The 21,664-nt window shown below is 33.6% G+C and overlaps 4 protein-coding genes across 7 annotated transcripts; all 4 read left to right on the top strand.

Annotated features, from left to right (window-relative positions):
• The first annotated feature begins 3,358 nt into the window (after positions 1-3,358).
• On the top strand, positions 3,359-7,372 carry LOC144851446 (retinoschisin-like). 3 transcript variants are annotated; one of them, XM_078708928.1, is made up of 5 exons: positions 3,359-3,558; positions 4,391-4,719; positions 5,227-5,380; positions 5,879-6,079; positions 6,549-7,372. In XM_078708928.1, the coding sequence occupies exons 1-5, from the start codon at positions 3,486-3,488 to the stop codon at positions 6,620-6,622; spliced, it is 831 nt and encodes a 276-aa protein (XP_078565054.1). In that variant the 5' UTR covers positions 3,359-3,485; the 3' UTR covers positions 6,623-7,372. The 3 variants fall into 3 exon arrangements, 2 of the variants coding, with proteins under 2 accessions (XP_078565054.1, XP_078565053.1); XM_078708927.1 differs by lacking the exon at positions 3,359-3,558 and having other exon boundaries at positions 3,771-4,719; XR_013614180.1 differs by lacking the exon at positions 3,359-3,558 and having other exon boundaries at positions 3,776-4,719; positions 5,879-6,232.
• A 1-nt stretch (position 7,373) lies between these two features.
• Positions 7,374-10,233, top strand: LOC144853012 (lactadherin-like). Its single transcript, XM_078711068.1, has 5 exons — positions 7,374-7,527; positions 7,813-8,141; positions 8,403-8,556; positions 10,045-10,060; positions 10,152-10,233. Exons 1-5 carry the CDS (start codon positions 7,431-7,433, stop codon positions 10,231-10,233), a joined length of 678 nt encoding a protein of 225 aa, XP_078567194.1. The 5' UTR covers positions 7,374-7,430.
• A 216-nt stretch (positions 10,234-10,449) lies between these two features.
• Positions 10,450-14,256, top strand: LOC144851447 (uncharacterized). Of its 2 annotated transcripts, none has more exons than XM_078708930.1 (5): positions 10,450-10,633; positions 12,140-12,283; positions 12,694-12,839; positions 13,247-13,408; positions 13,689-14,256. In XM_078708930.1, exons 2-5 carry the CDS (start codon positions 12,148-12,150, stop codon positions 14,109-14,111), a joined length of 867 nt encoding a protein of 288 aa, XP_078565056.1. In that variant the 5' UTR covers positions 10,450-10,633; positions 12,140-12,147; the 3' UTR covers positions 14,112-14,256. The 2 variants fall into 2 exon arrangements, with proteins under 2 accessions (XP_078565056.1, XP_078565055.1); XM_078708929.1 differs by having other exon boundaries at positions 10,450-10,636; positions 12,149-12,283.
• Positions 14,257-14,484: 228 nt separating this feature from the next.
• On the top strand, positions 14,485-16,556 carry LOC144851448 (E2F-associated phosphoprotein-like). Its single transcript, XM_078708931.1, has 4 exons — positions 14,485-14,645; positions 15,157-15,329; positions 15,461-15,565; positions 15,657-16,556. The coding sequence occupies exons 1-4, from the start codon at positions 14,587-14,589 to the stop codon at positions 16,163-16,165; spliced, it is 846 nt and encodes a 281-aa protein (XP_078565057.1). The 5' UTR covers positions 14,485-14,586; the 3' UTR covers positions 16,166-16,556.
• Positions 16,557-21,664: the final 5,108 nt, after the last annotated feature.

Raw genomic sequence — 21,664 nt, 5'->3', positions numbered from 1 at the left:
GTTCCATTGCATTATTGCGAATTTAAGGTTGTTCCCCCGACTTCGAAGTAATACTTGCTTAGAATTTCGCTCAACGCCCCATTCCCATCCAAACTTTTTTCCCACATTGTAATATGATCTGAACAAACGACTTTATTTGCGAATTCACGTTGTGTTCCCAACCTTAAAATAACTCATGTATTTAGCTTGCTTAGAATTTCGCTCACCACATTCCCGTCCAAACATTTTCTCACATCGATATGAACAAATGAGATGACGACTTCATTGCAAAATTAGGTTCAATTATTTGCGAATTCACGTGCTTTTTTCCAACCTCAAAATAAGTATCATGTATTTAGCTTGCTTAGAATTTCGCTCACCCCATATCTCATCCAAAGTTTTTTCCCATCATATGAACAAGATGACACGACTTCATTGCACAATTATGATCCATTATTGCGAATTTATGTTCAAATGTTCCCGATATCAAGGTAAAAAGTACCAGCTGAATAAAATATCTAACATATTGCAAAATTAGTCTCTATTATTGGGAATGTTTCCGACATCAAAGATTGTTAAAACTTGATGAAAATGCCATTAGGATTGGTTAATTAATTAGTTAATTACCATTATTTATTTATTGTGATATGCATGTTCAACTGTTACCTTCTATTACGGTACGTGACATGAAAAGATTGATAACAAAAGAGAACAACGCAATATCTCAAAATTTGGTTTCATTATCTATTTATGTTCTAAATGTTTCCGACCTTATGAGTTATTGTTTTGATGAAACAATTTGATGAATTTCCCCTCGAAGTAGGCCTACCTGTCCTGCCATCCCTTATTTATTTATTATAGGTGACACACACACGTGTAACAAATGAGATGATGAAATTATAACAAATATCTAACTAACAATTTGCGACTTAGGTTCGCCATTATTCCGAATTTATGTTTTAATGTTTCAGACATCAAAGTAAATATAGTGTTATACTGTAGGTATAATAAGTGAAATAAATGTGATCATGTAACTCATATTCTTAAAGAACTTATAAATAAAAAACATAAATAACATTATACATTTTAAAAAAACGGAATTGATTAAAAATGAAACTAAAAGGTTAGGAAACTGTATAGTTAAGCAATGTTAAACAAAAAAATATATACAATATAATCAATAGAATAACGGGATACATTCATATTCAATGAATAATCATTTTAATTTGACATAAACATAGAAATTCATAAAAACGAACAAAATAGTAACGGGAATAATGTACCGACGAAAGGAACGTCAAATCAAAATATTACTAGGAAATAATGCAGAAATGGCGTCCCATAACTCAAACAATCAACGTTTTAGCGCTAAAGGCAAATTGTCCCAGACCATGTCCGCATAACATGCAGACGTGACTTCAGACACTTCCCTTTGGCGCTAAAACGAGTAGTCTTCTTTTCCAGCTGCTTAGAAAGGGGTCGGTAGGCTTCCCATCATGCATGTCGAGTTTTCTATATTTTTCGATGGCAGTACCTTTCGTTTTTTACACTAAAATCGTAAATTTTCGTCGTATGTTTCAGTTATAATGGTTTAATTTCATACAATGAATAAAGATTATTAGGTTAGAAATACTCAGGTTATTAATTTTCAGTTTGTGTTTATTTGGAAATAAATAATATCAATATTTAATAACACGATTAGCTCGCCAGAAACGTGCTGCCAAATTAAGTGACCTAGCCTTGTGCGATACAGACCACGCGCACCTCATTTGGCAATGTCACTTCATTTGGCGTTACAGGGCCTCCCAGCCTAGCTAGTAGTACGGGAACAGGGAAATCAACTTTGTTTTGATTCTTCTATCTAGTCTAGGCCTAGCTAGCTAGCTAATTAGGCCTGCCTGGGTTGTGGGTTAGGCCTAGGCCTACTACTACTACTACTAGCCTATGACTAGATAGGCTATGCCTACTAGGGTAGCCTATTACTAGCTAGCCTAGCTAGGCCTAGGCCTAGTACTTACTTTGTTTGGCCTAGCGCCTCTAGTAGGCCTAGCTAGGCCTATGCCTAGGCTAGTTCTAGCTAGCTAGGGCATCGATCCGTTCTAGGCCTAGCTAGGCTAGTTGTAGTAGGCCTAGGCCTATTTATTTTATTATTATAGGCCTAGCCTAGACTAAGCCCGGATCAAAACTTATTTAATTTAGAGCTAAATTAGTCAATAAAATACCTTATTTTGAAGACCACTTTAAAATCAAAATTCGCGCAACACAATGTTAGCCTTTTGACCTCTTCATGTACAACGACCTTTTATACATAAATTGCACCCTCTATGGCGACAAAAGTTCCACATTTTATAGTCTCTTCTTCCAAACGTGTTTTAGGGTTTGAGCATGCCCAGTTGAGTTTTAATATTCAGTTAAAAATTCAAAAATGCAATTGTAACCCGGGTGTTCTTAAAATTGAGGGCGCTAAACATAAAATTGACAAGATCAAAAGATATTATGGTGTGACTGTTCTCCCTGCCACAGTCTTTAGGGGTCGTATCCACCACAACAGATGCATTGATGTTGCTACCTCACGATGTGTGGTGGAAAGGGGGACGTATAATTATGTGAATCCCAAACACAGTAGCTCGCATAGCTTTAACTCTATTCCCCCAGCGTGGGACTCGAACCCATGACATTCGGTTGTTAACACGACGCTCAGTCGACTGAGCTAAACGGTCATCTGGTTTATAAAAAGGTTAATACAAGCTTCGTTCCCTGAAGATGACGTTGATGAATATGCATATTCATGACATAACAATGAATTACGTAATATGAAGCACGTATAAATAGACTATTGCTAGCTGTTCATTCATGTAGGCCTACTTTGTGGCTTAACGGGTAATGCTCTGTTTTAAGTGCTCTCAGCTCTAGCTTGAGTTCGAATCTCCTACGGATTTTTTTTTAATGGAAAATAATTTTTTTTTTATTATAAGAGATATATTTAGAGGGTTAATCTAGGAAATAGGTAAGCTATCTTTGCGATTCCTACAGTCACACACATTTAAAAAAAAATAGAGCTGCTAGGTCCTCACAAGATAAGATATATAAAGCGTACATATCCACAAAGGCGCATAAATTGCACTTATCATGATATGAGTGAACTGTAAAATAAGATTATTATAAAATGATTATATTTTCGTTGTCTGCCGGCCACACGTTCTCACTCTCATATAGATTGAAAACTAATGTCGTCAATATTATTTCCGGTCGAATTCCGTCGATAATTATAAATAAAACACGTATTATGAATACAATATATTACTATCATTACTGTTATTATAAGTGCTTGTTCAATTATTAGACAAACATGGTCTCCTAACATTGTTTGCTCCTAATTAAAGTTATCTAGAAATATCGATTTAATATTCTCTAGTTATACGGTGGTATTGTGACTGATATCCTAATTGGTATCTAGCTAGTATCGTCATGCATTATGAATCATTAAATATCACTTGGTTCTTCGCATGATGATGTTTATATTGACTGTCTTATCTCCATGCTTTTTGGGAATAATGAATCTTCACCCAGCAATGGCTGGTAAGTTTTTGTTTTATATTGTATAACATGGGAAAAGATTCTCTGAAATATTTGATAAAACATATTTCAATAACATAGTATAAAAGTGACTCCAAATAACGAGAGGCAAGCCATGATTCAACGTTTCGATATCTTTATTTGATCATCATCAGGAATGAACAATAATTCCAAAGGCAAACAGTTATAACTATTCAAAAGCGTGTAAATTAGATATAAACAATTAGCCATACAAAAAGAAATCAAAAGTAATCAAATATTTCAATGCACATGTTTTTATAGCCACTTGGTACTGACGATAAGTCTGTTCTAACGGAGAACCTGGTAGCATCATTCATTTCATTTATCTTTTATTTCGGAAAAAAAAATTCTCCATAGCTCAAAAACAAATTAGTGTACATTATTATAAATATAACAAATATATATATATAATGTTCTTTGCCTACTGTGTTTATATATATATATATATATATATATATTTATAGATATATAAAAAAAACCTACGCCACATAGTCACGTGGTTAGAACAATAGCTTCATCCATCTACCATGTAGATTGGATGAAGGAAAAACAAATTCATGAATACATTTTATGACAATATTGCCTGTCCTTCCCAACCTGCACAACATGCCAAACACCTTACGTTGTAGTTCGTAGAACGAGCAGATGTGGTTTTCTACAGACATGGTGCTGGCACTGCATGACCTAGGTTTATTAAGGAGCAGGTTTCTGGTGAATGGAATTCAATTGATGCTATCGCCCCTGATTAATAATAATATGGGAAAAGTTTCTCTGAAATATTTGATAAAATGTTTCAATGCACATGTTTTTATAGAATCTTGCACCGAGCCACTTGGTATTGAAGATAAGTCTGTTCTAACGGAGAACCTGGCAGCATCAAGTGAATGGGATTCATTTCATGGATTCCAACGTGCAAGACTCAACACTCTAGCAGACGTGAGTGGGACAGGGGCTTGGTCAGCTTTATATAATGATCAAAACCAATGGATCCAAGTCGATTTGATTTCTGTGAAAACAATCACTGGTGTCATTACTCAAGGTAGAAACCGTTACAATCAATGGGTTACCGCTTATGAAGTATTTTACAGTGTAGAAGATAACAACATGTTTGATGCAGTAACTAATTCGTATGGTCAAGTTACGGTAAGTTGACCTATTAATTCGTACGCTCATTGAGTTTTCTGGCAAAGTCTGGCAAATCGCGAACATTTCTAGTAAACACACTTTGTAAATAAATTGTAAAAAATATAAATGTTCATTTTTTTATTGTTTCTTTTGCTTAGCTGGACTCATTAAGTAGATTTTGCGATGCACCTGTGACGTCACAGTAATTTACTTTTTTAAAATTTGTGTTGATCGAAAACAATTATTTACCTGAAAACAAAAATGTAATTTAAAGTACAAAATACTTAAATTGTCTATCAGTGTTCTCTTTATAGAATGCTCCTAAATTAATTTCCTAAAAGGATGTTCTATTGTAAGATATTGATCATCATCAAAGATACAGAATCCCTATTAAGTGTTCTCTTTATAGAATGTCCTCTAAATTAGTTTAGTAAAAGGATGTTCTATTGTAAGATATTTTTCATCATCAAAATGACAAGAAAAACCATGATTCTGATGATAATCTTCTTTTGTTTTCCTATATAGGAATTTACCGGGAACTTTGATCAAGACACTTTAGTTACAAACATGTTTACAAGTGCTGTATACGCCCGGATTGTTCGTATTCATCCAACTAATTGGCACTCTCACATTAGCTTACGATTTGAAATTCTTGGATGTGCGGCCACCGACGTCGATGGTAAGTTGTATAATAGCGATAGTCCAATCAACTCAAGCCACAATGAGAACAATAGACTTAGACTACTTAAACAATATTGCAACAAATCCACAGTCACAAGGCCATAATATCAGATATATCATATAATCTATATATAAATTTATGTAAGGGAAAAAATCGGTAAACCGCGCATTATTTCTAGAATTAATTTACTCGATGGTATATAAAGTTGGTTCGTACGTTCGGCACTAATTTGAACCACCTAATGTAACCTTGTTTACTAATTAATTTGAGTTAGATAATTATTTATTGACGATTAAAACGAATTGAGTTTCAAAGATTTATGGTAGTGATATTCCAAAATATGGTAGTGATATGACATCATCATGGGCACATCACAAGTTTGATAGTGTAGACTTAAGAGTGTTCCCAATATAATTGCGTGTGTTCATCATAAAAAAATGCTAAATATCTCTACTAACCAGATATTACATAAAGCATTATGTTTATGTTTTACAGTAATGGTCCATGCGGCATATTTCAAATCAAGTTCTCTGAGCAATACAGAACTTACAAGACACTCCCTGGTCTGTGCTTTACAATGTATACGAATAGTTGAATGTAAAGCATTTAAGAGCGTAAACGGAGGATGCATCCATTTTACATTTGATGATGATGACAACGGTTACCAATGTAATACATCTGGTTGTATGCAAGAAGGTGATTGGCTAATAGTGTCCAATGAGAAAGCGAAATAGTAGGCTGAAGTGGTGGTGGAATGAAGAAGAGGATCGCAACATAATATCGTTTATTTATGTGTGATTAATTTGTAGAAACTGTTACGTAAAACCATGAAGAAATAGTTACCCAATGGTAAAACATACTAGTCTGGGTTCCAGACGGAGTTTTGACTTATTAGTAAAAGATAAATATTTTGGCACATGTGGCGTTTCATACGTATACTACTTACGCTTGTATTTTCAGACAAAAATAAAAAAAGACAATATACAGATTTGGGGAAAGTATAAAACATACCTGTATATTAATGCTGTTGGTACAGATGGAATCGGTGTCTTGTCTAATGTATTACACATGCTTGAAACATATCATTGGATTATTGTATTGTTTTGATTGAATTGAATGGATTTTTATCTTCAATTCAACAAAACATTTATTTTCTTCCTTCTAGAAAGTAGGCAGATGCCCGAGAAGGTTGAAATATTGCATTGGGCCAGTCTAGATTTAGACAACGGAGAACAATAAGGACCAAATAGTCACAATACATGACGCATGGCAGGGACAATATAGGACAACTTGAAAAAAAAAGAAATATATATGAGAGAACATATCTTGTGCTTGTCCGGGACTGAAATAGATACTCGAAAAGAGTATAGATTAAGGACATTCCAGAGCGTGACCATACCATGACGCAATTCTAATGATCATCTCTCTGGGTTCAGGTCACGTCTTTGCAGCAGGACTAAGTACATTCGACAACAATTAAGCTAATTGAAATTGCTAATAATAACTTTAAATCAGGTAGCTAGCTAGTATGATTATTTTATTCTATCCATGATTAAGTGCAATTTATGGGGACCTAGCAGCCTTTATTTTGTTAATGTTTGTGACGGTAGGAATCGCAAGGAATGTTTACTCAACAGGACCAAAAACCGTCATTTTGTGAATCCAGTAGGTGAGGCCTACACCAAACAAATTGTAGACTCTTACTGGAACAAAGCTAAGAGCAAGTTTAAAAAAAAGATTATTATAAAATGATTATATTTTCGTTGTCTGCCGGCCACACGTTCTCACTCTCATATAAATTGAAAACTAATGTCGTCAATATTATTTACGTTCGAATTCCGTCGATAATTATAAATAAAACACGTATTAGGAATACAATATATTACTATAATGATTATTGTTAGTATAAGTGCTTATTCAATTATTAGACAAAGATGGTATCGGTGACATTCGCATTCGCTCTTAATAAAGTTTATATAGAAATATCGATTTAATATTCTCCAGTTATACGGCGGTACTTGCGACTGATATCCTAGCTAGTATCGTCATGCATTCAAAATCATTAAATAATATGATGTTGTTTATTTTGACTGTCTTATTTCCATGCTTTTTGGGAATAATTAATCTTCACCAAGCAATGACTGGTAAGTTTTTGTTTTATATTTATTAATATGGGAAAAGTTTCTCTGAAATATTTGATAAAATAATATTTCAATAACATAGTATAAAACTGACTCCAAATAACGAGAGGCAAGCCATGATTCAACGTTTCGATCTTTATTTGATCATCATCAGGAATGAACAATAATTCCAAAGGCAGACAATTAAACTATTCAAAAGTATGTAAATGAGATATAAACAATTAGCCGCATACAGGGTGTTACAAAGAAAAATCAAAAGTAATATTTCAATGCACATGTTTTTTATAGAATCTTGCACCGAGCCTCTTGGTATTGAAGATAAGTCTGTTTTAACGGAGAACCTGGCAGCATCAAGTGAATTTGATTCATTTCATGGATTCCAACGTTCAAGACTCAACACTGTAGCAGACTCGAGTGGGATAGGGGCTTGGTCAGCTTTATATAATGATCAAAACCAATGGATCCAAGTCGATTTGATTTCTGTGAAAACGATCACTGGTGTCATTACTCAAGGTAGAAACGGTAACAATCAATGGGTTACCGCTTATGAAGTATTTTACAGTGTAGAAGATAACAACATGTTTGATGCAGTAACTCATTCGTGTGGTCAAGTTACGGTAAGTTAACATATTAATTAAAAAATACTTTTTAAAAAATTTGTGTTGATCGAAAAAAACTATTTATCTGAAAACAAAAATTTAATTTAAAGCACAAAATACTTAAATTGTATATCAGACAATGGTTTTAAGTGTTCTCTTTATAGAATGTCCTCTAAATAAGTTTCCTATAAAGATGTTCTATTGTAAGATATTGATCATCATCAAAATGACAAGAACAAACATGATTCTGCTAATGCTCAAGGGTTTTTTCCTATATAGGAATTTACCGGGAACTTTGATCAAGACACTTTAGTTACAAACATGTTTACCAGTGCTGTATACGCCCGGATTGTTCGTATTCATCCAACTAATTGGAACTCTCACATTAGCTTACGATTTGAAATTCTTGGATGTGCGGCCACCGACGTCGATGGTAAGTTCTATAATAGTGATAGTCCAATCAACTCAAGCCACAATAAGAACAATAGACTTAGACCATGGACCTATAGGTCCATGCTTAGACTACTTAAACCATATTGCAACAAATCCACAGTCACAAGGCCATAATATCAGATATATCATAATCTATATACAAATTTATGTAAGGGAAAAATTCGGTAAATCTTGAGTTACTTCTAGAATTAATTTACTCAATATGGTATATAAAGTTGGTTCGTACGTTCGGCACTAATTTTAGTAATCGAAACCAGGTTGTTGAAATTGATGATGTTAAATCACTCCCGCTTGGTATCGAATGTGGCGTTCCACAAGGAAGCATTATTGGTCCCATTTTATTTTTGTGTTATATAAATGATTTACCTTCCAGTGTAACTTGTAAAGTCCTCATGTATGCTGATGATACAGCTCTGATTGTTTATGGGAAAGACACTAAGAGTACCTCAGATTCGCTTACACATACTATTGAAAGCTATAACCAATGGTTTATTGATAACAAATTATCTATTCATCATTAATTTTTTCGACTTTATGGGCTATCCTAGGTTTCTTGTGTACTGTGCAATACTTTACATGTTTCTATTTGCATTATTAATCTTTATCTTGTAATTTTATGGTGAAACCTGAATAAAATCAAATAAAATCAAACCTAATGTAACCTGGTTATTAATTAATTATTATTATTATTAATTTAAGTTAGATAATTATTTATTGACGATTAAAACGAATTGAGGTTCAACGATTTATGGTAGTGATATTCCCAAATATGGTAGTGATATGACATCATCATGGGCACATCACATTTTTTAAAGTTTGATGGTGTAGACTTAAGAGTGTTCCCAATATAATTGCGTGTTTCATCATAAAAAATGCTAAATATCTCTACTAACCAGATATTACATAAAGCAGTATGTTTATGTTTTACAGTAGGCCTAATGGTCCATGCGGCATATTTCAAATCAAGTTCTCTGAGCAATACAGAACTTACAAGACACTCCTTGGTTTGTGCTTTACAATGTATACGAATAGTTGAATGCAAAGCGTTTACCAACGTAAATGGGGGATGCATTCATTTTACATTTGATAATGACGACGATGGTTACCAATGTATGCAAGAAGGTGATTGGCTAATACTGTCCAATGGGAAAGCGAGTAGGCTAAAGTGGTGGTGAAATGAAGAAGAGGATCGCGACATAATATCGTTTATGTGTGATTAATTTTTAGAAACTGTTACGTAAAATTTTGAAGTAATAATTACTCAATGGTAAAACATACTAGTCTAGGTTCCAGACAGAGTTTTGACTTAATATCAGTAAAAAGATAAATATTTTGGCACATGTGGCGTTTCATACGTATACTACTTGCGCTTGTATTTTCAGACAAAAATCGAAAAAAAAAAATAAAAAAGACAGTATACAGACTTGGGGAAAGTATAAAACATACCTGTATATTGCTGTTGGTACAGATGGAATCAGTGTCTTGTTAGTCGTTACTCTAATGTATTACACGGCTTGAAACATATTAGATTCTGGTATTGTTTTGATAGAATTGAATGGATGTTCTTCCTTCTAGAAAGGAAGAAGGAAGTAGGCAGATGCCCGAGAAGGTTGAAATATTGTATTGGGCCAGTCTAGATTTAGACAACGAGCAATAAGGACCAAATAGTCACAATACATGACGCATGGCAAGGACAATATAGGACAACTTGAAAAAAGAAATAACGAAAAAAAAAGAGAGAGAACATAAATGTTATGCTGGCCCGGGACTGAAATCGATACTCGAAAAGAGTATAGATTAAGGACATTTTCCATTATTCCCATTATTGTAATAATTATTATTTTTAAAAAAGAATGGTCGTGGATTTTTGGACTAGTGGTACTTCTTTAAAACAAGAATTTATCACATGTGATTTATGCAAATTATGCATTCCAGAGCGTGACCATACCATGACGCTATTCTAATGATCATCTCTCTGGGTTCAGGTCTTCACTAGGACTAAGTGAAGTCGACAACAATTAAGCTAATTGAAGTTGCTATTAATTACTTAAAATCAGGTAGCTAGCTAGTAGGCCCATGATTATTTTATTCTATCTATGATTAAGTGCAATTTATGGGAACCTAGCAGCTTAATTTTGTTAATGTTTGTGACGGTAGGAATCGCAAGGAATGTTTACTCAACAGGACCAAAAACATTTTGGTTTCTATTTTCTAACGTAAAGCTATTGAACGTCGCCCCCAGCCTGTACTTACTTATCAAGTTTATGATTGGAACTGCAGTTCAGACTTCATATAAAAATGAAGATTTTTTTTCTTAACTATTACTAATATATTTATTTTATTTCAAGTAATATAGATTATATAAATTATTTAAGATAATTTATTTAAGATAATATCAAAATATGTCAATAGGGCCTAATTAAAGAAATTACAAAGAACCTTCAACCAATAAATAGTCAGTTAAATTATAAAATACCCATTGGTAAATGTAATACCACTTTTTATTATCGTGGTATAAAAGCTTGGAACGATCTACCTAATGACATAAAATATATTAACAATAATAATATTTTTAAACATGCTGTTAAAAAGCACTTATCGAGTCTCATACCATTATAACAAATATATAATTACATGTAATTAATATTTATTTATAGTCATCAAATTTTAGTGTATCATATTTCTATTATATAGTCTATTTCTCTATGCCATTTTGTATTGTGTACTCTGTACTTGTACTCTGTATTTGTAATGTTAACGTTTTCTGTTTTTGTCGCTCTAGTTTATCATAATAGGACCCCGTTGGAAATATGGGCTATCCTAGGTTTCTTGTGTACTGTGACAATACATGTTTCATTTTGTTTTTTAAATTTTTGTCTTGTAATTTTATGGTGAAACCTGAATAAAATCAAATAAAATCAAACCTAATGTAACCCTGTTTGCTAATTGAACGTCGTCCCCTGCTTTACTTATCAAGTTTATGATTGGAACTGCAGTTCAGACTTCATATAAAAATGAAGATTTTTTTTTCTTAACTATTACTAATATATTTATTTTATTTAAAATAATATAGATTATATAAATTATTTAAGATAATTTATTTAAGATAGTATCAAAATATGTCAATAATTAAAGAAATTAAAAAGAACTTTCAATTTAATAAGAGATAAAGGCAGTGAATTCCAGAGTTTAGGTCCAGTGTATAGAAATGTGTTCAATTTTAAGATTGGTTCGAGTGAGCTTAGAATAAAAAAGGAGTTTTTGAGTATAAATTAAACAACGAAATCAAAGAACATTCTAATAAGTGTCTAATTGATGTACCGCCGCTCAAGCGCTCTCCACTCTCCGCCCATTCTTTTGAAACACGCCTTGCGCTAAATCTGTACTTCACAAAAGTAAATCTAACAATACCTTCCTTAATAATAATGCAGCAAAAGCTATAGAAACATTGATTCGCTCCGCCCTAAAAAAAAGTATAAATTCAGAACAATTTTGCCAATTGTACCATATCTTTCCTATCACTTTTATAAATTAAGACATATTGCGATAAATCTACAATTTAGGTACCGGTATGTTACCAAAGATTGGTCCGTACGCTTTCAATGGATTAGATGACTACATGGAGTTTTTCCAGCGTAGAGGTCTGTATCCCACAGCGAAGAATTGTGGGTATTGCAGCATTCCCATGTACACGTCAACCCGTAATCGTAAGTTATGTTTTGCATCTACAATAATATAATATTGTTTATATTGCCTAAGAACGGACTGTACGCAAACAAATGCACTAACTATGCAATTATACGTAAGACAAAACATCCAATTATACGAGGACATTTTTAAGAGTTACGATTTAGAAATATAAAAGTTATACTTATTCAATTTGTACCTTGTATTTTTAATTATTAAGAAATCAAATGCAAAATGTATGTTGTTGAATCCTGTGTGCTTTCAATTTTTACCAGTTTTATATGTTTTTTAATGTATATTGATAAATAATTGTATGTAGTTAAGTTCTTCTGGGCCAGACATATCATGTTATGGTGACTCTGTTTGGTTTTGGGGTTCCTGGACATTTTTGATTTCGAATAAATGAAAATGAAACTTTAATATGTTAAAGGTTCTGATGGATTGGTTTGGCGGTGTCATCGCTGCAGACGAACGATTGCAATGCGAACTGGGACGTTCTTGTCTGGCCAAAAGATAGAAATGGATAACTGGTTGAATCTGGTTTATTACTGGGCCACAGAAACACCTGTAAAACAGGTAATTAATCAACAATATTTCCCAAATTTAATGTCCATTATAATATGCTGTGTCATTTTATAGTTATTTCATTTTTTTCATTATACATTTATTCATCAACAATTTAAGATAATTTTAACATAAATTGGATAATCAGAACAAGAAAATAAACTGTTGATAGGGCCACAAACGGAGGGCCACAAGCGGAGCCTTTTCTCATGAGATGATCAATTCTATATTGCATTGTATGGTGTCTTAGTATAAATATAAAAACTTAACTTACACAATATGTGTCAATATCTATCCACAATACACACAAAAAATAAATAACAACAAACATAGGGACTGCATGATGTGTATGATGAGACCGTATTGATTTATCCATTAACAATTAAGTCTACTGTATTTGAATATTTATTTATTTACAGGCTATTGTTCACACTGGTCTGAAGCCTAAAGTGGTCATTCAACAGTATCGGTTCCTCCGGGACCTATGCTCTAGGAAGCTATTGGCAACACCAGCAGCATTATTCGGGGGCCCTGGTGTCATTGTGCAGACCGTTGAACGTTGCTTCAGCCAAAGTAAAAAGGTAAGGCTCTCACGTTTGTTTGATTTGTATTGAACGTTGCTTTGGCAGAAAAAAGACTAAAACAAATAATGTAATCATTCACGATGACATTGTTAAAGACGTCAACGTCTCCAATTTTATTAAAGCTGTTCTTGATTCCATCGCCATTTTGAAAACTAAAAGACATATACACTAAGTGTTGAAGATCAAATCGGAATTTTTAAAATGAATACCTAGCTGCTTTAATTTAAATGTTTTTGCTTTAATCGCATCATCATAATCATTATTATTTTTTAAACAGAATGGTTGTGGTCAACAGTGGATTTTTGGACTGGTAGATACGTCGACGAAGCCAACACGTGGTTATCTACATTACGTGGAAGATCGTGAAGCGACAACACTTTTACCCATCATCGAGGAAAATACCCAGGACGGCACGGTCATTCACTCGGACAAATGGACCTCCTATAGAAGAGAGTCCACCCTTCATGGAATCGCCGACAACCGTCATTTTGTGAATCCAGTAGGTGAGGCCTACACCAAACAAATTGTAGACTCTTACTGGAACAAAGCTAAGAGCAAGTTTAAAGCTATGAAAGGGGTTAAGAGAGAATGGATTAATGAGTATTTAGATGAGTTTATGTGGAGGGAGGAGTATGGCAAGGATCTGCTCCAATGTTTTGAAAATATTATTGACCACATCGCTGAAATTTATCCTCAGTAATCTCAAGATATAAGATAGTTTTAACATTAAAACTGATATGCAATATGTTTAAAATGTTTTTATTTAAAAGTGCAGTTTTTATAGTAATTTGGGTATAATACATGTTACCGGTAGAAGTTGAAATATAAGAATTATTAAATTTAAATTTAAAAAAACCAATTCATTATAAAGTTTTTCTGAGTTTGTGTTGTCGTATGTTTTGTAAGGTTTTGTTTCTGCTTGTATTTTTTGATAAAATAAATAAATAATCCAATCAAATCGATTGAAAAGAACAACATTTTGTTGCTGAAATATAATTATAATAGAAAATCAACAGGTATAAAAAGATTTGTTTTTTCTATATTGCCTTTTTGGCGTTCCATATTGCGTCGGTAAAATAAAAACGCTACAAATGCGATGCGATCGCAAATAAAGAACGACGTTACCAAAACTGTCATTAAAATACTACGCTAGCCAGCCAAGGGCCTAGAGTAGAATGACAGATTATATAATATACGAAGATAGTGATGAAGAGGCAGCAGAAGACCAGCAGAGGTTAGATTTTTGTTAGAAAATGAGCTCCCTGTAAAAATGTATAAAAACGTACTAGGCCTAGGCCCTAATAACCACTCATCCGATCCTCACTCAGTCAGCTCTCTAGCCAACATGGCTAGGCCTAGGCCTCCTAGATAGAGGCTAGGCCTATCCTATTAAATTTTAAATGATTTTCCCCCATATATATATATATATATATTTAGTCAAATTTCAAAGTATAACTATAACCATAAATTAAAAGCGTTAAAAAAAAGGTTAACCTTTCTTTAAAGTTAAATGAAAGGTGGCATCCCTCGCTAGCTAGCTAGGCTAGGTAGAGGCCTGGCCCTGGTGGTAGGATTTTATGATATAAATTGATGTCAAGACCCCTTGGATTTGTAGCCAAAAGCATCATAATAACCAGCAAGCCACAACCCCACTCATTCAAGAAAAACAAAAAATGTTTGTTTATTAAATAATATTAGCAATTCTCATTTAATAACTTGTATCTTATATTTATTATTATATTTAGTTCTGAAGATGAGCTTGATATTCTTCTTCATGGAACACCAGAGAGAAAAAGAAAACTGACTCGGTCTTTAAGTCGTGGAAGTCTACAATTATCATCAAGTGAAGATGAATTTGATAAAGAAATGGAAAAGGAATTAAATGAAACAATGAAACAATATGAAAAAGCACAGCTCAGTAAGTAGTCCGGGAGTATTAACACAAAGGGCCAAATATGCTCAAGCTGAATTTGTTAAGATAGTTCTCAAAAAATCCATTAAATATCCTAAAAATTTTTCTTTTTAACATAATTTAATTTTTTTTCAAAGGTAAATCTGGTGACTTGAGATCTGATAATTTGAACCCTGGGAATCCAGCAGAAGAATGTTATGATGATGTTTATTTTGATTCAGATGATGAAGATACAAAATCAGGTATAACAAAAAACTATGGTGCAAAATAATCTATAACAGAAGTCTAGAAAAACAATTTTTGTTGATTTATATATTTGTTTATTTTGTGCAGGTAAAATAAAACACAAAGTATTAACAAATGATGAGCTAATGTACGATCCAGCTATTGATGAGGACAATCAGCAATGGATAGATAAACAGAGAAAAATGTATCATCCCAATAATAAGCATCCACCAGGAGTTGGACCAAGCTCTTCAAGCGACAACAGCAGCAACCCATCTAAAGGACCTCTAAGTGATGCAGTACTAAACTGCCCAGCTTGTATGACTACATTATGTATTGACTGTCAACGTCATGAGAAATATCACCATCAATTTAGGGCAATGTTTGTTATTAATTGTAATATTATCCATAAAGAAATACTGCGATATAAACCAAACATTACAAAGAATCGTCACAAGAAAAAGAAAAAAAGTAAAGAAGATGTTGCAGGAGGAAGTTGTACAGACCCAGAGGAGGTGTTCCACCCTGTTCATTGTAGTACATGTAAAACTGAAGTTGCAATGTATGATAAGGATGAAGTTTATCATTTTTTTAATGTTTTATCTAGCGTAGCTTAGCAGCATATACCAATCATCAATTTTGATATAGACAGTAGTACCGTATTTATTTAAATGCCTCCCTCGAATAAATTCCCCTTATAGTACATCATTTTAAACAACCACACCTCCTCCTCCAATAAACGCCTGGGGCCTTTTTTTTTATTAAACACATGTATTTGTTGTAGAATTCAATGTTAACATGATCTACAATTTACCAAGCATTTTAATGTACTGTATCTAGGGGTATTTATTTGATGCACCGTGAATAATCACTACCCGCATACCCCTCCTCTGAACAATTTATTCAAATAAATATGGTATTCTCCCCAGGATAAGATCCAATCATTATTTATGAACATAAATGACTGCTAATGTACTGTATTATCAATAAAAATTTTACTTACTATAATTGTTAAAAGGCCTATTTTTTTATACTCTGCAGTTGTAATAAATATGGGAGGCCTTCAGGGCCAGAACAGACAATGTATAAATTTGCCGAAAGGACCATGTGAGAGCGTGTGGTGCAGTGTAAGTTCTAATCGCTTGTCGCATTGAATCCTTAGGCAAGACACTTGACTTACGTTTGCCTTAAATGGGTACCACAACCGCCGTTTATTCTCACCCCAATATTCAAACATTAATACTATCTCAATACTTTGTTGCCAACAAACTATTAATCACAATTAACTTCATCCTGTTTGGGACCCCCTTCATCCTGTTTGGGACCCCTCCGAAGTTAAAAACATTGACCCGTCTCTCCTGATGACGTGTCATTTCACTATACAAGGACGATAATTCAAATCCTTGATCACGGTTTTAGTGAAGGTTTTTTCTTTTTGATGTAAATGGCTAATTCCGTAATCTCCCAGGGTACTCTCTATCAGCAGGTATGAACTTTCACTCAAATGAACAGAAAAAATTGATGGCAGCGCAAAAGACAGTACAAAAGAAAAATAAGCCAACTCCAGAACTGGATGGTTTATGTTATTTATTGAACGTAGAAAATGCATTGAAATCAAAATATTTAAACCACATAGATACAATAGAACAAGAAACCATTGTCATTTACAATACACATGTCATAGAAATATGATTTCATTTATTTCAAGACCAATTAACTTTATAGATATGAAATTAAGTAAAAATTAAATTTATGTGCAGTAGTTTTCTTTAAGTTAAAACGTAATTACAGTAGATTTAAACAGAAATTTATGCAAAACAATAATAGTAATACTTGATATTAAAACAGTACGAAATGTTGAAAGAACAACACTACCAACAATTGAGGGAACAGCAAGGTGTATCGGAAAGGTTGTCTATTTTATATTTTAGAACTTAACGTCAACTTTGCATTATGCAGCTATTGCAGGTCACACAGCCTGCTGCAGTCTGCTGTTGGATGCAGGAGCAGACATCAATCTCAAAGACTTTGCATTATGCAGCTATTACTGCTGCAGTCTGCTGATTGATGCAGGAGCAGGTGTCAATCTATCAGACAGAGTAGGTCATACATTCTGTCATTGTCATATTTTTGTATTTTGAAACACTATGATTCCTCTATAAGAAAGAAGTTGGAGAAAGACCTCATGATCTCATACCTAGCGACTTTCCAGAAAATGAAGAACTACTTCGTAATACATAACTGTAAATATGATTTCATTTATTTCAAATATCTGGTGCAAGACCAATTAACTTTATAGATATGAAATTAAGTAAAAATTAAATTTATGTGCAGTAGTTTTCTTTAAGTTAAAACGTAATTACAGTAGATTTAAACAGAAATTTATGCAAAACAATAATAGTAATACTTGATATTAAAACAGTACGAAATGTTGGTTAACAATCCAATGGCTGAAGGAAAAATGTGTGTTTAGAAAAGGCTTATTAAATAAAATGCAAATACAGGATCAGCTACGTTGATCAATCATTTCTTTTCTAAACAATCTAATTTTTAAAAAAATGTCTAATAATCTTCAAAATTTACACTGTGATTGGTATTGTCATGTTATTAAAAACAACCCTGATACAGTACTTAACAGCATGTCTAGGGAACTGCCCTTGATAAATTATTTATCACATACTAAGGAGGGATAAAGCTGGACAGTGTCATGTTATTAAAAACAACCCTGATACTAATTTGTTTACAACAGCATGTCTAGGGGACTGGCCTGGATAAATTATTTATCACATACTAAGGAGGGATAAAGCTGGACAGTGGCATGTTATAAAAAACAACCATTATACTTGTAATTTGTTTACAACAGCATGTCTAGGGGACTGCCCTGGATAAGTTATTTACCCTGTACTCCTTCCTAAAAGGAGACAGAAAGACAGACAATGGCATGTTATAGTTACAGGTGACTGCCCTGGACAGGTTGTTTACCACTACTAAGGAGGGAGAAAGCCAGACAGACAGTGGCACCTTTAACACTGACTTGTTGATTTGCTCCCAATGAGAGAAGATGTGTTTGTGGTATTGTCTGCCCATTTATTAATGTGCTAACGGATCCCAATAAGGTGCAAATTATGTAACAGACGGTTAAAAATACGAATGAAAGAACAACACTACCAACAAATGAGGGAACAGCAAGGTGTATTGGAAAGGTTGTCTATTTTATATTTTAGAACTTAACGTCAGCTTTGCATTATGCAGCTATTGCAGGTCACACAGCCTGCTGCAGTCTGCTGTTGGATGCAGGAGCAGACATCAATTTCAAAGACTTTGCATTATGCAGCTATTACTGCTGCAGTCTGCTGATTGATGCAGGAGCAGGTGTCAATCTATCAGACAGAGTAGGTCATACATTCTGTCATTGTCATATTTTTGTATTTTGAGTCTGCTGATTGATGCAGGAGCAGGTGTCAATCTATCAGACAGAGTAGGTCATACATTCTGTCATTGTCATATTTTTGTATTTTGAAACACTATGATTCCTCTATAAGAAAGAAGTTGGAGAAAGACCTCATGATCTCATACCTAGGGACTTTCCAGAAAATGAAGAACTACTTCGTAATACATAACTGTCATACCAGACAGAATTTAATATTAATTTAAGAAGAAAAAAATGTGGTGTACCATTGTTACATAGAAAAATATCTTGCTAAAAAACGAAAAAGCTAAATATGTCATTGGCTACTGGCAGAAAGACCAATCGTATAATCAGGGAGTTGTACCTGTTGGTATAATGATGGATTTAAAATCTCACCAAACAAACTGGTTGGGAATCTGATTAGTAAAGATTTAGGTATTTTTTATACATTCATTTACTGAAATCTAATGTAACTTAAGATTAACGATGAGATTTAAAACAAAATATATCAACCCTTAACCAAATTCATTAGATGGGCCCAAGAAAAAAAACTTTGTGATGGCACATTGGAAATATTACACTTTTAACTCTATACATATAACATCTAAAGAAGACTGTAAAGTTGTTGCTTATTGTTAAGATATGAATGTGAAATGAACGTTAAGATATGAACACGCTAAGACAAGAACGTGAAATGAATTTGTAAACGTAAGAATGTGAAATGAATATGTTAAGATATGAATAAAAAAAAAAAAATTGTTGCTTTAGATGAGTTTACCAGGGGGTACTGTTGAGGATTACAGCAAACATATTGAGGACTCACTAACAAATATTGCCTCAACATTGTTGAAAACAACAAACAACACTATCAAAATGTCTGAAGTTATCAAATCTTACATAGTTGAACAATTCAAGAAAAGGACATCATCCACAAACCGCACTTTTGCCGTCAGAAATATAATTACAGACAAGAACGACAGAGTGGTCTTGTGTTGCCCATTGCACAGGTGATGTTATATTTGTGGCCAACTATAATCATCCTGGAATTTATATGTCAAATATAAGTTCAAATGACAGCACAGAAGTGCTACAGAGATATAAAAAAAAGAGGACAAGGACAGCCAAAACAATGACCATTCTATTAAAGAATGGTATTACAAAACTGTTGGGGAAATGTCCAAGACAGAGAAAGATTCTGGAAATTTGACAGCCTGCTCCACCCAGGGCGTCTTACGAAAGATTATCTTATGGATATTTGTAATAATGCCATAGAGATTGTGCAGGATCTATCGGAAAGTTTACATATTGACCAGGTAGATACGCCATGTGTAGGAAGTTCATTCTAATAGCTATACCAGATTTCACTCTGTGGTACTTATTAAAGAGAACAATCGAAGAAATGGAGGAGTACAATTGGGAACTGGCGTTAGACTACCCATACCCACAGGCATAATGTATTATAGTCTAATTTGTCAATAAATTTTTTGGATTTTTTTTCATTTGGTTTGTTTAGCGAATGCCAAAGAGCTGTTGAAGCTATAGTTAGTCTATCGCGGGCTAAAGTAAACCATATTGTATCTGACGGTAATATCTCAGATGTTGGGTTACTCGAGGATTTTGTTTTTGGTGACCAGGACTTTGATTTGCCGGTCAGCCAAAGTTTTTCTAAAGCCAGTAGCCTTTCTCTTATGGATATTTGTAATAATGCCATAGAGATTGTGCAGGATCTATCGGAAAGTTTACATATTGATCACGTAGATACGCCATGTGTAGGAAGTTCATTCTAATAGCTATACCAGATCCCACTCTGTGGTACTTATTAAAGAGAACAATCGAAGAAATGGAGGAGTACAATTGGGAACTGGCGTTAGACTACCCATACCCACAGGCATAATGTATTATAGTCTAATTTTTCAATAAATTTTTGGGACAACAGACATATCAATATTTATGCAATTCAAAATTCTTGGAAAGATTGTGTATCCTCAATGTAATTGCATTCTTCTTTAGATGCGTTTATTAAGAATTTTAATTGATATACTGAAAGCACTTTGTAAATTTGATGGGTGTGCTAGATATACATTTACTATACAGACAAGTCTAAAAGGAAAGCGAATAGTAAAGATGATTGTAGAGCAAGAAGGACGAATATGCCATGAAAGCAAAGAAGGTGAAAAGAGGCACATAAAGAGTGATCGTCGACGACTAGTAGGGATAGAAAGGGAACAGACAGGAGTGCCCATGTGGTATTATAACACTTTTAAAATTCCCTGGCCAACTATAATCCTCCTGGAATTTATATGTCAAATATAAGTTCCAATGACAGCACAGAAGTGCTACAGAGATATAAAAAAAAGATGTTAAGAAAGATAAGAAAAAGACCTTTCATGGTGACTTTTGTCAAGAGGTGGACATTGTTAGACAAGGATACGCAGATGTACACCCTTCAGCGAAGTATACAAATGGTGGATTTATACAATATTTCCATTTAAAATTCACATGATTGATGAACAAGATCAGCTCTATTTAGACCAATTACGACACACTCGCCATCCATTAAATGGAATGACTTTGTAAAGTTGACAAGGGTATTTGTGGAAGCGAACAAACAGGATATGTAGCAAGCATTTTTTAAACAGTAACATCGAAAATTATTTTCATGTTTCGGAAATGCAGAAGACTGGGGTGGTAGTAAGGCCAAGATTAA

Source organism: Antedon bifida, chromosome 9, assembly GCF_963402885.1.
Source record: "Antedon bifida chromosome 9, ecAntBifi1.1, whole genome shotgun sequence".
Lineage (NCBI taxonomy): Eukaryota > Metazoa > Echinodermata > Crinoidea > Comatulida > Antedonidae > Antedon > Antedon bifida.
This window is presented reverse-complemented; position numbering and strand designations above follow the sequence as displayed.

Coding starts and splice junctions, on each gene's coding strand:
- LOC144851446 (XM_078708927.1), top strand. CDS start 4,222: ATGTGGTTTTCTACAGACATGGTGCTGGCACTGCATGACCTAGGTTTA. Junction 4,720..5,226: donor ATTCGTATGGTCAAGTTACG/GTAAGTTGACCT, acceptor TTTCCTATATAG/GAATTTACCGGGAACTTTGA. Junction 6,080..6,548: donor ATCTGGTTGTATGCAAGAAG/GTGATTGGCTAA, acceptor TCTTCCTTCTAG/AAAGTAGGCAGATGCCCGAG.
- LOC144853012 (XM_078711068.1), top strand. CDS start 7,431: ATGCATTCAAAATCATTAAATAATATGATGTTGTTTATTTTGACTGTC. Junction 7,528..7,812: donor TCTTCACCAAGCAATGACTG/GTAAGTTTTTGT, acceptor TGTTTTTTATAG/AATCTTGCACCGAGCCTCTT. Junction 8,142..8,402: donor ATTCGTGTGGTCAAGTTACG/GTAAGTTAACAT, acceptor TTTCCTATATAG/GAATTTACCGGGAACTTTGA.
- LOC144851447 (XM_078708930.1), top strand. CDS start 12,148: ATGTTACCAAAGATTGGTCCGTACGCTTTCAATGGATTAGATGACTAC. Junction 12,840..13,246: donor CAGAAACACCTGTAAAACAG/GTAATTAATCAA, acceptor ATTTATTTACAG/GCTATTGTTCACACTGGTCT. Junction 13,409..13,688: donor GCTTCAGCCAAAGTAAAAAG/GTAAGGCTCTCA, acceptor TTTTTTAAACAG/AATGGTTGTGGTCAACAGTG.
- LOC144851448 (XM_078708931.1), top strand. CDS start 14,587: ATGACAGATTATATAATATACGAAGATAGTGATGAAGAGGCAGCAGAA. Junction 14,646..15,156: donor GCAGCAGAAGACCAGCAGAG/GTTAGATTTTTG, acceptor TATTATATTTAG/TTCTGAAGATGAGCTTGATA. Junction 15,330..15,460: donor ATATGAAAAAGCACAGCTCA/GTAAGTAGTCCG, acceptor TTTTTTTCAAAG/GTAAATCTGGTGACTTGAGA.